Source organism: Leptonychotes weddellii, chromosome 11 (assembly GCF_054177405.1).
Source record: "Leptonychotes weddellii isolate Sample4059 chromosome 11, ASM5417740v2, whole genome shotgun sequence".
In the NCBI taxonomy this organism is placed as follows: domain Eukaryota; kingdom Metazoa; phylum Chordata; class Mammalia; order Carnivora; family Phocidae; genus Leptonychotes; species Leptonychotes weddellii.
In genome coordinates this window covers 64,046,992-64,061,823 of record NC_138379.1, presented here as the reverse complement: position 1 = coordinate 64,061,823, position 14,832 = coordinate 64,046,992, and the positions used below count along the sequence as shown (strand labels likewise).

Here is a 14,832-nt window from a genome sequence, read left to right as displayed (position 1 = left end):
AGATAAACTTAACTTGCCCGGAGATTCAAGGCGTCCTCGGCCTCTGTGATTGGCCTGTGCAGCTCCCAACCGGGCTCTGGCTGCTCATTGGCTGCGGGCTAGCGGCCCAGGGGCGTGGCCGGGGCTGTCCGAATGGCGGGAGGGGGCGGTACCGGAGCGTGGAGGTGGTGAAGGTGGTGGGGAGGCGGGGGCGGGGCCGCACTGAGGCGCTGCGGCGGCGGCGGAGGCGGCGATAGCGGTGGCGGCTGCTCGTCCTAGCCTGGCGGGGGCGGGGGTCTGGAGGATGGGGGCGGGAGGAACAACGGGCCGGTGAGGAGCAGCCGCCGCCGTCTCCGCCGGCGCTTCGGCAGCCGCCGCGGTGGTCGCCTGGGGCAGCGCCGCTCGCTCTCCGGGCCATCGCCTCCCATCCCGACATCCCGCCCGGGGGAGGCTGAGGCTGAAGCGCGGCCGGCGGCAGGGGGACGGTCCGGCCCCGCAGCGGCGCGGGCGGCCGCAGTGATACCCGGCCCGGGCCCCGCGGTCCGTCTTCGCCCTCGGCGCCCGCAGCCAAGATGAACCGGGGCGGCAGCAGCCCGTCGGCCGCCGCCAACTACCTGCTCTGTACCAACTGCCGGAAAGTGCTGCGGAAGGTACGGGCTCGGCCTGGGGTCCAGCCCGAGAGGGGCGCTTCCTGCCGGCGGGGCTCGGGCTGCTCGGCCCCGGGGCGCACTGTTGGGGCGAGGCTCAAAGGGATTCCGAGGCACCTTCCCCACGCCGAGACCGAAGGAAGGGGGCGTGGGTTGAGGGTGGAGGTTTGCACTGCTGCTTTTTATCTCCGCCGGGACAGATGCTAGTCCCGAGGGGTTGGGGATTTTTTTTTTTCTTCCGATTTTCTTTTTGCTGCCAGTAGTCTATTTTTCGGCTCACCTCCCTGCCTTACCACCTCCGGCCTGCTCCGCGGGCGGAAGGAGGGAGCGACCGGCTCGATCCTCCTCCCGGTCCTGTGGATGGAGGTCGGTGCGAAATCTGAACAGCCTGGACTGGTCTTCAGGAACCTGGCTCCCTCTTTGCTGTGTGGCTAACTCTTGGCGGGGGTTGTTTTTGTTTATTCGGTCGCTTCTGCCTTCTTTGCGCGCTCTCCCTTAACACTCCTTTTTACATTCTTTTGACGGCAGTCGTGTCTATAGTTCAGTCTTGAAAGGAACTGGGAAAGCAGCTTGAACTTTATGCCCATGGGAAATGCTATTCGACCTTACAGTTCCTCTGGGGTTGGGGGAGGAGGAGACGGAGGTGGACGTGGGTTATCACCCCTCAGCATCCCCCGCCCCGTGCAGGTCCAGAAAAATCAGACGTACAGTCAGCTTATTGCTTCCCCGAGTGACTGATAGAAAGTTTACTCCAGAATTGTTTAGCTTACTTGGCTTAATCACTCCGTTAAGGGGTGGGGGAGGGGAATGAAAAGATGTCGCTTTAGACCGAGAAAAGCTTTTAATCAGACTTCAACAGCCTCCACTGGGTAATATTATAATCAGTTTCTTTTTCTTCAGACTGCATTTTTACATTTCATTAAGTGGAAACAGTAGTTGAGGTGCTTCTGTTTGTCCAGTACAAATGAATTAAAATTGCTGAGCTGTGCAAATGCATCGGGACTGGAAGACTTAAGATGAATGCGGCACCGTTTTTAGTCAATTTCTCTAAATACAGTGCAATTGGGATTGTTATTTATATATTAAAAATAGAAAGAAAGCATGTAAGTCAGCAAGCTCAAATATTTGCTCTCTTTGTCCAAAAACTGTTTTTCTTCCTCTGTGGGTCAGGCCAAGTGCCAATCAAAGTTGTTTTTCAAGCCTCTTTTCCCTGCAGTAGGGCTGCTGCTTTCCCCCCCCACTATTTTATTTGAGAGCATGAAGAAAGCAAAGGGATTGCAGATTTGAAGTTAATCGAACAGTTAAATGTGCCTTAAATTGTGTTTAGTGGATCTGTTTCTCTTGAAACAGATTTTTATTAAATGTGCATGTTGAGTATGTGCAGTTATTTTTTTCCATAAACTCTGGGATCAAATTACAGTTGATACTTGCTCAGCTCATTGTAGGGCAGCTTGTGAGAAATGTAATGGATCAGAAGTGCAGATCAGCTTAGTTGAATGTTAACTCTTTCACTTCAGGGTCAGATGTCATCCGAACCTAGCTTTTAAAAAAAATTATTATTATTATTTCCTGACTTCAAAAGTGGTAAGTTATGTCTTTAACATGAAAAAATTGTTGCTTGAGACACATTTGATTAAACTCAAGCCTGGTTAAAATAACAGCTAGTTGTTTGTTGTTGTTGTTGTTGTTTTAATTGAATAAGGAACAAAAGAACTATATTGACTTCGACTTTTTTTTGTTTTTAATGGCTCTGGCAATTTGGTAGGCTAATAAGATGTTTGGAGGTGATACTAGGCTTCAAAATCTAGTTTTTCTTTTAAGAGAACCATGGCTATGGATCCATCACTGTTTGCTGGCATTCTTTGTATCTTTCTCTTAGCTTTTAAGAAACTATTTCTATTTACCTAGAAAGAGCATCTTCTTTTCTAGTCATTCTTAAAAGAAAGAGGTATATGGAAAATGGAAATTCACCATTTTCATATTTTGTAATTGCTATGTACCTCTGCCAATATTCCAGTTTTTAGTAACTCCAAGGTATTTAATATTGATTCATGCAGTAGCATGAAATAACTTTAGATGGAAATGGGCTTGTTTGAGCCAGTTATGACATGACTTGGCAACATTTGTAGCCTTTAAAGAGTGCTATTCTTAAGTGCTTTTAAAAGATATCAAGTGTTTAGCATTTTAAATTCTTCATCATTCTAAAAATAGCATGTAAGAGTGTATTTCTAATAAAGATGATTTTCTTTTTGATAGAAAGTATATAACTTTAAAATTCATCTGTAACTCTGAAAATGTGATTCTTTGAATTTATCTTGTGTTTTCCACTTAATAAAGTGTTCAGTAATAACCAAGTGAGTCATAGCATTTTGAATTTTAGTTCAGTTCATAATGAAGAATGAAACTCATGCACACCCAGTGTGAATTACTCTTTGCTGTTACAGTCCTCATTAATGATGGGGAAAGAGTCACCTTTTATGTGGCATGAAGGCTTTTTCTTTAAGTAGCTTAATTTGTTGCAATGTGTTAAATTTGGGGCGGGGGGGATCTTCAAAAGGAACTGGATTCACCTTCAAATGAAATAACTTGGTTTAACCCAATGTCTGAAAATTGAGTTATGTATTGTATGAGAGTCACATTCATTATTAGACGTGCCTTTACAATTTTGATTCAGTGTCTTTTAAAATAGAAGGACTTCTTAAAATATTGAATATACCTAATTTGGTATCCTAGGTTAGTAAAAAGAATATATTTCCCATACAGGGAAACAAATGAATGAACAAACAAAAACTATCTTCACATCTATAACTCCTAACTTGTTCTGTTATCAATGAAATAAATCAATAAAGTTTTTAATAAAAGAGGAAATGCTTCCACTTACTTTGGAAAAGTTAATGAGTTTTGAAGTAAAATGCATGTTACTTGAAGAAATTCCCGTGACAACTAGATAAATTTCAAAGTGGAGTACCAAATTGCATTAAGAAAGGTAGGTAACTTATCTTCTGATGAATGAAAAGGGGCATATTGCAATATTCTTTGAGTATGGAGCAGCCAGTCCTACTGAAGTGAATACAACTGCACTGTAAGTTAGAACATTTAACATTTCAAAATTCTTAATGTGTTTAGGTAGTTCTAGTAGTGATAGATCTTTGTTGGTATTTTATCTTTCCACTTTGTTTATATAATCACTTATTTTGGCAACTTTTTGGTGCGTTTTTAAGTGAAAAGACTGCAAAAATAAAATAGGAAATATTAAATCGAACCATATGAGCCTCACTTTTATAATTAAAGTTGTCAATTAATAGCAGTTTTATAAGGTTCAACCAATAGGATGTAATTGCGTTGACTGATTTCCATAGCTATACTCTTTTTTTTTTAAAGATTTTATTTATTTGACAGAGAGAGAGACAGCGAGAAAGGGAACACAAGCAGGGGGAATGGGAGAGGGAGAAGCAGGCTTCCCGCCGAGCAGGGAGCCCGATATGGGGCTCGATCCCAGGACCCCAGGATCATGACCCGAGCCGAAGGCAGACGCTTAACGACTGAGCCACCCAGGTGCCTCCTCCATAGCTATACTCTTAATTAGGTTTCTTATATGTATTTCTTTGATTGTCAAAACCGGTTTTTTACTTACTTTATCTTAAGTGAACTAGGCAGAGATCAAGCAATGAATTTATGATAGCAAACAATTATACAAAGGTTTTCAAATTGCTTTTTAGGGAGCCCTAAGATGCTTCAGTGTTAAATGTATGAGTTGGATTACATTTTTAAGTACAATTAAAATTATTCTTAAGTTATAACAAAAACACAGCTACTTAAAGTTTTTATCAAATTTTAACAGATTGTTTTAAAAGTTATCTTTTGTTACAGGATTATTCTTGTGCAGGCCGTGAATTAAAACTTGTTCTGCTATCTTCGTACATGTATTTGAACTTTTTTGTTAATATGATATTGATAAGAAAGATGGTCATTGATTATGAAGGCTTTGGCCTTCAAAAAAAAAATTCCACACGTATGTACTCATGTTATATTTCAACTGTTATATTATTATTTGTTAACAAACTTATTGTTAACAGTAATTGTTACTTTATTAGCTAAGACACATTAAAATCATTGCTTTGTATTTTTATATGTTGCATAGTTCGGGTCCAACTAAAATTTCATTTGTAAAATGGATTCTGTTGCTTCTCCCACCTTCCCACGACCAAATAAGTAAACTGCCAAAACATAACTGCTAATGTAGTGATGCTGGAAGCCACTAGATGTGCTCATGGTCTCTGATAGGCCTTTTAATTTGGTAGGTCTCGGGTAGGTCTTTTAATTTGAGGCAAATTAGTTAATTTCCTTGAAGCCTAGTTTTCTCTGTAAAATGTAGATAATTTCTGTTTGACTTAGAGGTTGCTGCATAGCTCGAGAGAGGTGGTGTGTGTTAAAGTGCTTTGTAAACCATAAAGTATAACTTATAAATATAAGAAAAACATGAGCCTATTTATTTTCCCAGGTTACTGTAGTTCTTTGTGAGTTGTAGCAATATATTTCAGTACATACTGAGTAATTTGGTTAGTCTTCACTTTTCTGTCCTTTTTAGTTATTGTCTGTAAATGAGAGGTAAAGATACTGTGCTTTGGTTAGAATGATCAACATACTGATTTTTGATTTGCATATTTCTATTTATACCTACTCCTCCCCCTCTTATGTAGTAATCTAGTGCATTGCTTTCATTTTTCCCAATAATTAAATAAAATGAAATTGCCTTTTCAACACTTCAGCAGATGAGGGAAATTAGTATTTAGTTTGAAAAGACTAAGAGTCAAAGATGACTATATTTAATAGAAGTTGGGGAAATCTAGGGCAAAGCAAAAAATTAATACTTCTGATTTAGGAGAAGAGTATGGGAGTAAAAGTGTCTTAATCTTTTCTCCCCATCTCTGTCCCTTTCTTCCCTTTTGAAAGTGTTGGGTTATAACTTAAGTTTGTCTAGACTTTCACAGTTTTTAGAGTGCTTTCACATTATCTCAGTTGATTCTCACAGAAAATTTAAGTGCCCTGACCTCTATCATACAACTAGTAAAAAGTCCATTTAATTCTTAGGACTGCCTCTATAATAAAACTGTATTCTTATGGTCCCCTGCAGTATTGAAGCTGCCAGGGAAAATATCCTCATTTCCAGCTTCAGCAACTATGAACGGCTGTAGGTCCCCAAAGCTCTCCATCTGACCATTCTTTCTCCTACTGGCAATGAATGTTGTCAGTGGTCCTTCAATTTACAGGATCGCTTGTCTCATTTTTGAGCAAGTTTATCAAAATCCTACATGGGTAAAAGATCCATTAAAAGTGCAAACTGGGCAAATAGATTTTAATATAGTAGGGTACAGAAAGTTCAGTTTCCTGATAGGGTTTCAGATTCCACATTGTAAGGAACCATTAGGAAGCTCTGCTTGTGGAGTTTTGGTGTGCTATCAAAGAAGAATATTCACAATTAACTCTTTCATTTCCCAACTTATGTGTATGAGGCCAGATTTTCCTCACATACTTCAATCAAAACACTGCAACAGATTGAATACAGAATCAGATATGAAATTCAGCTGTCTTCTATTAAACAGACACTAAAGAGATTTGCAAAACATAAATGTCACTCTGCTCACTTTTTTTGTTTTGGAAAATAAAGTTATTTTCATAAAAATATGTGCCTTATGTTAACATGTAATGGATTTATTATTTTAAGTGAATTAACATTTAACATTTTCTCAGTTTTAATTTCTAATACAGTAAATATTGACAGCTATAACCCATACAGAAACAAAAGCTCTTCAGGTTCCTCCGTAATTTTTAAGGGTGTGAAGGAGTTCCAAAACCAGAACATTTAAGAACTGTTGAGCCAGAGTTCATATAATTGTATGGTACATATAAATGTAATTCTCAGGAGTCTATGGGGAAAACAAAAGGCAAGCACCACTCAAAGAAAATGTGGATAAGGCCAACCCAGTCACCTCTATTCTGTATGAGGATCACTTGCAGATGCTGCCTAGCACCTTTTCAGTGACATCCTAGAAGCTTCTCTACTATCACATTAAGAGTTAGGCTAACTAGAAATGATCTTTACTTTTTGTGAGCATCCCCTTACCTGGTAGAAACCAAGGAGGGGAAAAACACATCTCTCTGGCTCCGAGGGAATATTCTCCTAAGTACTATGCAATGAAGAATGGTCAGATCCGAAGATTATGTCTATTGTGCTCTAATTGGTTGGTTCTTGGCTGAAAAGGAAAGGCTCTGAGTAGCCAGATTAGCCTTTTTTCTTGAAAGCGGAGACATGTGGGAGAAGCAACAGAAGAAGAAGAGACAAGAAAGAATCAGAGAGAAGTATCACTGTAGACTGCTGATAACAACCATTGTTAAAATAAAAAGAAAACCACCACTGTTGACGGGAGATAGGACAGCTCTGAATGTCCTATGAATGAAGGAGTCCCTAAATACTGCAGTCCTCAAAGACAGAGGGCATTTTCTATTTTGTGTGTAGGGGGTGCGGTTACTCTGTCCACACAAACTACGACAGACAACTACCTGAAGTTCAGTGTGGTCTGTTTATTTGATTAGATCTGGTGAGACCTATAAATGACTACCAGTATCTAGACTATCCTAAGATACCACTGTGGTGGGGGGCAGGATGGGGGAGGGGGTGGGTTTCACCATATACAGTAAATACATGGCAAAGCCAAAATGATTAGTGATGATTGGTGATGTGTCTACAACAGTTACCTTAAATGTATAAGTAGATGCAGTATAAACTATTCAAAAGTCTATATCCTATACCATCTAAATCTACAGTTAACATGTAGAATTCCTATTTGTCTTTCAAAAATCTTCAAAACTTGTGATATCTCAAAAGTGTTTCCTAATCTTTAAACCATTTTCCTTCTCCCTATCTCTTCAGGACTGCTGTTCTGCCCAAATATACTGCATTTATCACACTTAGCACATTAAATTATAATTAACAATTATTTGCATATATTTTTCCCCTACTAGGTTTCCTCTTATTTGGGATCTGGTTAATAGAAAGTTTATTTTTAGCAAAATTAGAATTCTGATTTAAAAATCTATTGCTCTTATAGATATTGGCAGTATACTTATATTGGATACAATATAATCTGATAAAATGAAAACTTCTCTCATTTTCCAAAATAGGTCTGATATTTGTCTGATATGTCTGTTCTTTACAGTCATATTTAGTTCTCTATAAGGAACACTTTGAGAAGTTCAGTGACAGATGACTACCATCTTTTTGGCCATGGGAATGTTTCAGTGAAATATGCTCCGTTTTGGAGGGAGTTCTGATAGGGAGCAAGAATGTCATTTCACTAAGAGGGTCAGGACACTGGCGTTAGCTAGTATTGGTCCTTCTCAGAAATGTAAAATGGCCATTGCTTTGATAGGACATATGCTCTACCTCCTGGAATGTGCTAGTGTTCTGTAAGGGTTGGTAGTTTTGGAGTACTAAAGACATACCTTCAAACTTCCAAGATTCTCCGTAGGCCCCCTCCTAAGGTTCTTTTCACATATTCTGGCTAAGCCTTTCTCTCTTCCACTTCCCCCAAGTCCTTTATTTTGGAAATCGCCCAAGCCAGCTGCGATCCCCTTGGCCAGCAGGCACTCCCCTGGTAACTGAACCCAGAGAACTGTTCCTGGGGCCAGACTGCCCCTTAGTTATCCTTTACTTTTTTAGATCCACCCAGAAGTGAGTCACTTTTTGGTCCACGGGCCAGAATATTGACTGCCCCCTGAGGGACACATGAATATCATGGGATATTTAATGGTGGGTTGGAATAACCTTGCATTTTGTTGCTCAACGCTTCCACTAAGGAGGAACAGGCATTTTACCTTACATTTCATGAAGAATGTGTTGAACATATCATATATGAGTAAGTATGACCAAGTATAAAAATGGCTGATTTAAGGCCATATTATTTCTTGCACCAGAGATTTCTTAATAGTATAAAATATACATTTGAGTGAGACTTACTTTTTCTACTAATTAACAACTACTTGTAATGGAGGTATATGTTCTCATTTCTAGGTGCATATTTTTACATCTCCCTCTATTGCAAAGGTGAAACTAGTTGCTGGAAGAAATGAAATCTCTCTTTCCAGTTATAGATATAGGCTGAATATTGAGAAGGCTGAAATTAACCTCATGGCTGGCTAAAGCTGGATTTTGTGGAAGATGATTGTAATTACCTGAGATCATAACTCTTGGTTTTGAAGTGCATTTTATAATACCAGGAACGATACTAGCTTCTTTTGAATACCGCCTATGTGCCAGACTGCTAAATATTTAAGCCCTGCATATGTATCACATTTAATCATCACAATGAAACTATAAAGAATTATCACATTTTATGGATGAAGAGATTAGGGCTCAGAGAGCTTTAGTTACTTGTTTAAGGTCATAGTACCAATAGGCGGCAGACTCAGGATTTGAAACCAGGTCTAACTCCAAAGCCTGGCTCCTTATACAGATATAAACACTGAATTTCCTCACATTCCATGTTTTCTTTATGGAACAACTTTTACAAAATATGAAATTAATGAAACTTAATAGGACTTGGTTACTCAAGAGATTAATAAGAGGGATTTCAAATTCAGATATTTTCTACTTTATTTTTGTATTAGAAATGCAAATTTCTTTAAAAGATTAAATCAATTGAAAACCAAATTGAGGTTCTCATTGACAGTTTTGACCTATCTAGTTAGCTCTTTTATCTATGTCTGTTGTTACGTGATCATTCTTCTTAATCCCAGGATATATTTTTCCTAAATTTCCAGCAAACTTTGACCTATTTCTTTTGCCAATCAGTCATTTATTAGTTCAGTAACGTTGATTCATTCAATACTGCTGACATATCTTGACAGAAGACATTGTCTAGAAACATTGAGTTTAAGTGTTTTGTTTCTTGAATAGGACCTCTAAGAAATGTTCTCAATTTTTAGTAATATTTCACAGTAAAAAAGATTTATGAAGATAAGATAGAACATGAATGCTCATTTCCACTATTCATTTTGGCTTTCTGTGGTAAGGCAAAAATGATGCTAAAAGGAAGCCCAGATCCTGGGATGGTGTCCAGCCGCTGGCCTCCCCCTACCTACATTTTGTATGTGACATCTACAGAAGACTTACAGAGAGGTTACTGGTGTTACAAAGGGTTTATGTTGAGGAGAGGAGTTTGAGGGAAGATGTGGTTCTGCTATTTGTAAATTAGACCTCTTGAGAGTCTTTCCATAGAAACACAGTAAGATATCTAGTTAAGTACTATTAATTAAGTACAGTTATATTCAATAGGCATTTACTGATTAGCTTGGAAACCTAACCAGTAGGTATAATAACATTGTCTCCAGGGGAAATTACATTCTGAAATCTAAGTAACTGCTTCACTGGAGGGCTCTCCTAACTTGCATACTTGACACTAAAAAGGGTAAATAATTTTGACAAAAAATATTTTGTAATATGTTCACTCTGAGACTATGTTTGGTTATTGTCTCTAATAGGAAAATTCCGTGACTGCAGTTCTATCCAGTATTCAAGTAAACAGTTGAAATGAAGAACGGGTTAAAAATTGGGTGATAGTGAGGTGTTGGGATAACCAAGGGTCCAGCATCATCAAGCTGGCTTATCCTTGTGTGCTTTGTACTTACTTACTGAGGCTCTGGCCCAGCACGGTGCATTTTAAGCTGGGTGGGATATTTTTTACTTTCCATTTTGTCTTTAAGGTAATATAAATGAAAAAAAAAAAACTTTTAATTCCTCAGAAAGTTTTATATGATTTTTATATGAAATTAGGGATTTAACTTGTGTATCTTAATTTTTTTGGTATAAATTAATAAAGGAAAACACACCCAGCAAATTTACTCCACCCAAAAGGGCTTAAAACAAAAATCACCTAAGCTAAAGGTACCTCAGCACTAAGCCCCAAGTAATATTCAAATTCTTTTATATAAACCTTTTTGTATAATATATTTGCTGAAATTAGTGAATTCTCAGGTGGGGTGCAGAATATCTATTTGTGTTGTAGTTTATTTTTTTAATAGAGTATGGCCTATATAGTTAATAATCTTGTAAAGCTATTGTTTTATATCGGGTAGCTATTAAGATAACCACAAGGTCTAGGTTTTAATATTCTTTAGGCAAAGTGCATTGTTGAATACCCAAGACTAGCATGAATTCGTAAGTGTTCTTTTATGCAAGAGACCTACCTAGTATTTAGTGCCCTTAAAAATGGGGGGAAAATGCATGTTTATGCAAATAAGAATGTAGAAACAATTCTTTTTTGGTAAAAATATATACGTTGCCATTTTATGCTTATTCTATATCCCAATGTTACTACTCCTTCGTGGCCTTCATACTCTTAAACAGGCAAGAAATGTAGAGGCTGTTAACATTTATAAACTACTCACATACTATATGAATATCTGTCATTCTTTTATATATTCTTTCAGCAAACCTCAAATGCTCCTACCTGTTGGGTACTCAAAACACAGGCAGTGAGGACATCAGGGTTCTTGGCCTAAGCTGGGTGATGAGTTACAACCTACATCTGGATCTCATAAAGAGAACTTCAAGATTATGTCCCTCATTTGACAGATGGTATAGAATAGTGTTTGGCAAATTTTTTCTGCAAAGGACTAGATAGTGAATAATTTAGGTTTGCAAGCCTAAGTAGTTATCAGTGTGACAACCACTCAACTCTGTCCTTGGATGGCGAAACCAGCGGTAAGGCAACTCATATAGAATAAGCATAAAATGGCGTGTATATATTTTTATCAGAAAAGAGAATTGTTTTTACATTCTTACTTCCCTAAACATATATTTTCCCTCATTTTTAAGGGCACTAAATACTAAGTAGGTCTCTTGCATAAAAGAACGCTTAGGAATGGATGTGGCTTTGTTCTGATAAAACTTGGTTTATGGACACTGTAGTTCTAATTGTATATTATTTTCACATGTCATGAATATGCTTTTGGATTTTTTTCAATTATTTAAAAATATAAAACCCAGGCAGTAAAAAAGGAGACAGCAGGCTGGATGTAGCCAGCAGTCTAGTTAGCTGACCTCCTGGTAGAGAGGACAGTGCAAGGAATTCGGCAGCAGAGGCCTAGGTTAGGTGACCTTTCTGAATTATGCCTGCTCATTACTAACGTACAGATAATATAGTATAGTACCTACTTAAAAAAAAAAAATTTCTATATCATTCTAACTGTACTTTCATTGGTGTACAAAATTAATCCAAAGCCGACTATTGATAAACACCGCATTTGTAAAAACACCTAATTAGAATGACCTGTCTAGGGACATCTGGGTGGCTCAGTCGGTTAAGCGCCTGTCTTCGGCTCAGGTCATGATCCCAGGGTCCTGGGATCGAGCTCCACATCAGGCTCCTTGCTCAGCGGGGAGTCTGCTTCTCCCTCTGCCTGCCGTTCCCCCTGCTTGTGCTCTCTCTCTCTTTCTGTCTGACAAATAAATAAATAATCTAAAAATTAAAAAAAAAAATAGACTGACCTATTTAGGACCTGGATAGATAACATAATTTGGATATATCCAAAGTAAAACTTTTAAATAAAACATGTTGATACTAAATATCCTTGAAAGCACATTTGACATTAAGCGCTTATGAACACAGAGTGTTTTTTTACCTCTTTTGAAGTAACACCTTGTCATACCTTGTTTGATTTTTAATAGAAGAACCATTATATATTACACAGGCTTACATTTTAATTACAGTTACATTTTGAGAGTTTTGCAAAACCTAACTTATGTGAATGGTTTGGATTGTTAGGCCATAGTGCAAAACTAGATACTTAAGCTTCTGAATGTATTCTGTGTGCTGGTCAAAGTCCCCATGTTAGGATTTCAGAGCTCTGTCATTTATATTGTCTTTGAGTTCTTGAGTGAGTGTGTGTGAGGGGAGGGTAATTCAGGGGAAACCAACCCCTCTGGTGAGCAGAAGCGATGGCTGTCAATAATTCAAAAATGGAAAATCATTAATTATTCAGGATACTTTTTAAGACGAAGAGCTTTAAACATTTCACACCAAGTATTTAGTCAGTGAATATAAGATGGCACCATTTACCAGGGTTGCACCTTTGTGAAAGTATCAGTATATGATGTCTTCCATGGTTGAGGTCTGATGATGTCCAGAGCAATGACACAGCCAATACAAAGCGCAAGATTCAGACCCTATTCAGTCAATCAGAATTTTCACTGAAGTGAAGATTGACAAACAGCTATGCATTTTAATATTGTGTGCTTCATACTAGATCTCGTAGGGAGTTCTTATGACCAACCCTTGTTATGATTGCATATTGTTATGATTATATATGGGAGAATTAAATGTACATAACCCAAGTATTGATATGGATGATTATGCTTATCTTGTTCTCTCTTATATTAGGAAGTAATCACTAATCAGATGCTCTTGGTTTTGTTTTGTTTTTTAAGTGTAATTGATACACATTATATTAGTTTCAGGTGTACAGCATAATGATTAGACATTTGTATACATTGCAAAACGATCACCACAATAAGTCTAGTTACCACCTGTCACTATACAAAGTTATGACATTTTTTTCCTTGTGATGAGCACGTTTAAGATTTACTTTCTTAGCAACTTTCAATTTTGCTATATCATTGACTGTAGTCACCATGCTGTATATTACACCCCCACTACTTATTTATTTTATAGCTGGATATTTGTGCCTCTTGATCCCCTTCACCAATATTGCCCACCCCTTCACCTTCTTCTCTGTATCTCCTCTCTCCACCAATCTATTCTCTGTATCTACGAGCTTGATTTTGTTTTTTGTGTTTATTTTTTTAGATTTCCACAGGTAACTGAAACCATACAGTATTTATCTTTCTCTGACTTATTTCACATAGTATAATACCCTCAAGGTCTATCCTTGTTGCAAATGACAATTTTTCAGTCCTTTTCATGGCTGAGTGGTATTCCATTGTGTATATATACCACATCTTTTTTGTCCATTCATCCATTGAGGGGCATTTACGTTGTGTCCTTGTCTTAGCTATTGTAAATAATGCTGCAGTGAACATAGAGGTACATATATCTTTTTAGATTAGTCTTGTTCTCTTATGATAAATATCCAGAATTGGAATTGCTGGATCATATGATAGTTCTACTTTTAATTTTTTGAGGAGCCTCCATACTGTCCTCTCTAGTAGCTGTATCAATTTACATTCCCACCAGCAATATACAAAAGGGAACCCTTTTCTTCACATCCTCACTGATACTTGTTATTTCTTGTCCTTTTGATGATAGCTATTCTGACAGGTGTGAGGTGATATCTCATTGCGGTTTTGATTTGCGTTTCCCTGATAATGAGTGATGTTGAGTATCTTTTCATGTGCCTATTGGCCATCTAGATGTCTTTGGAAAAAAGTCTATTTAGATCCTCTGTTCATTTTTAAAATTGGATTGTTTGGGGGTTTTTGTTATTGTAACAGTTCTTTATATACTTTCGGTATTAACCCCTTCTCAGATACATGATTTGCAAACATTTTCTCCCATTCAGTAGGTTGCCTTTTTATTTTGGTTTCCTTTGCTGTGCAGAAGCTTTTTAGTTTGATATAGTCCCACTTGTTTATTTTTGCTCTTGTTGCCTTTGCCTTTGGAGTCAGATTAAAAAGAAAAAAAAAATACCACCAAGAATGATGCCAGGCAGCTTACTGCCATTGTTTTCTTCTAGGAGTTACATGGCTTCTGGTTTTACATCAAGTCTTTAATCCATTTTGAGTCAGTTTTTGTGTATGGGCTAGGATAGTGGTCCAATTTCATTCTTTTGTATGTGGCTGTCCAGTTTGCCCAGCACCAATTACTGAAGAGATTGTCCTTCCCCATTGTATGTTCTTGCCTCCTTTGTCATAAATTAATTGACCACATATGCTTGGGTTTATTTCTGGGCTCCCTATTCTGTTCCATTGATCTATATATCTGTTTTTATGCCAATACTATACTATTTTGATTACTATAGCTTTGTAATATATGAAATCAGGGAATGTGATCTTTGCTCTTTTCCTCAAGATTGCTTTGGCTGTTCAGGATCTTTTGTGGTTCCACATAAATTTTAGGACTGATGCACTTGGTTTTATTTTTTTTTTCTAAATTTTTTAAGACTTTATTTATTTATTTGTCAGAGAGAG

General features: G+C 38.0%; 1 protein-coding gene across 1 annotated transcript in view; it reads left to right on the top strand.

The window, feature by feature from the left end:
• Positions 1–293: 293 nt before the first annotated feature.
• SESN3 (sestrin 3) overlaps positions 294–14,832 on the top strand; it is a 75,764-nt gene continuing 61,225 nt past the window's right edge. The window contains exon 1 of the mRNA XM_006744905.3: positions 294–629. Within this exon, the coding sequence (XP_006744968.1) occupies positions 552–629 (78 nt within the window). The 5' untranslated portion in view covers positions 294–551. The remainder of the gene's footprint in view (positions 630–14,832) is intronic.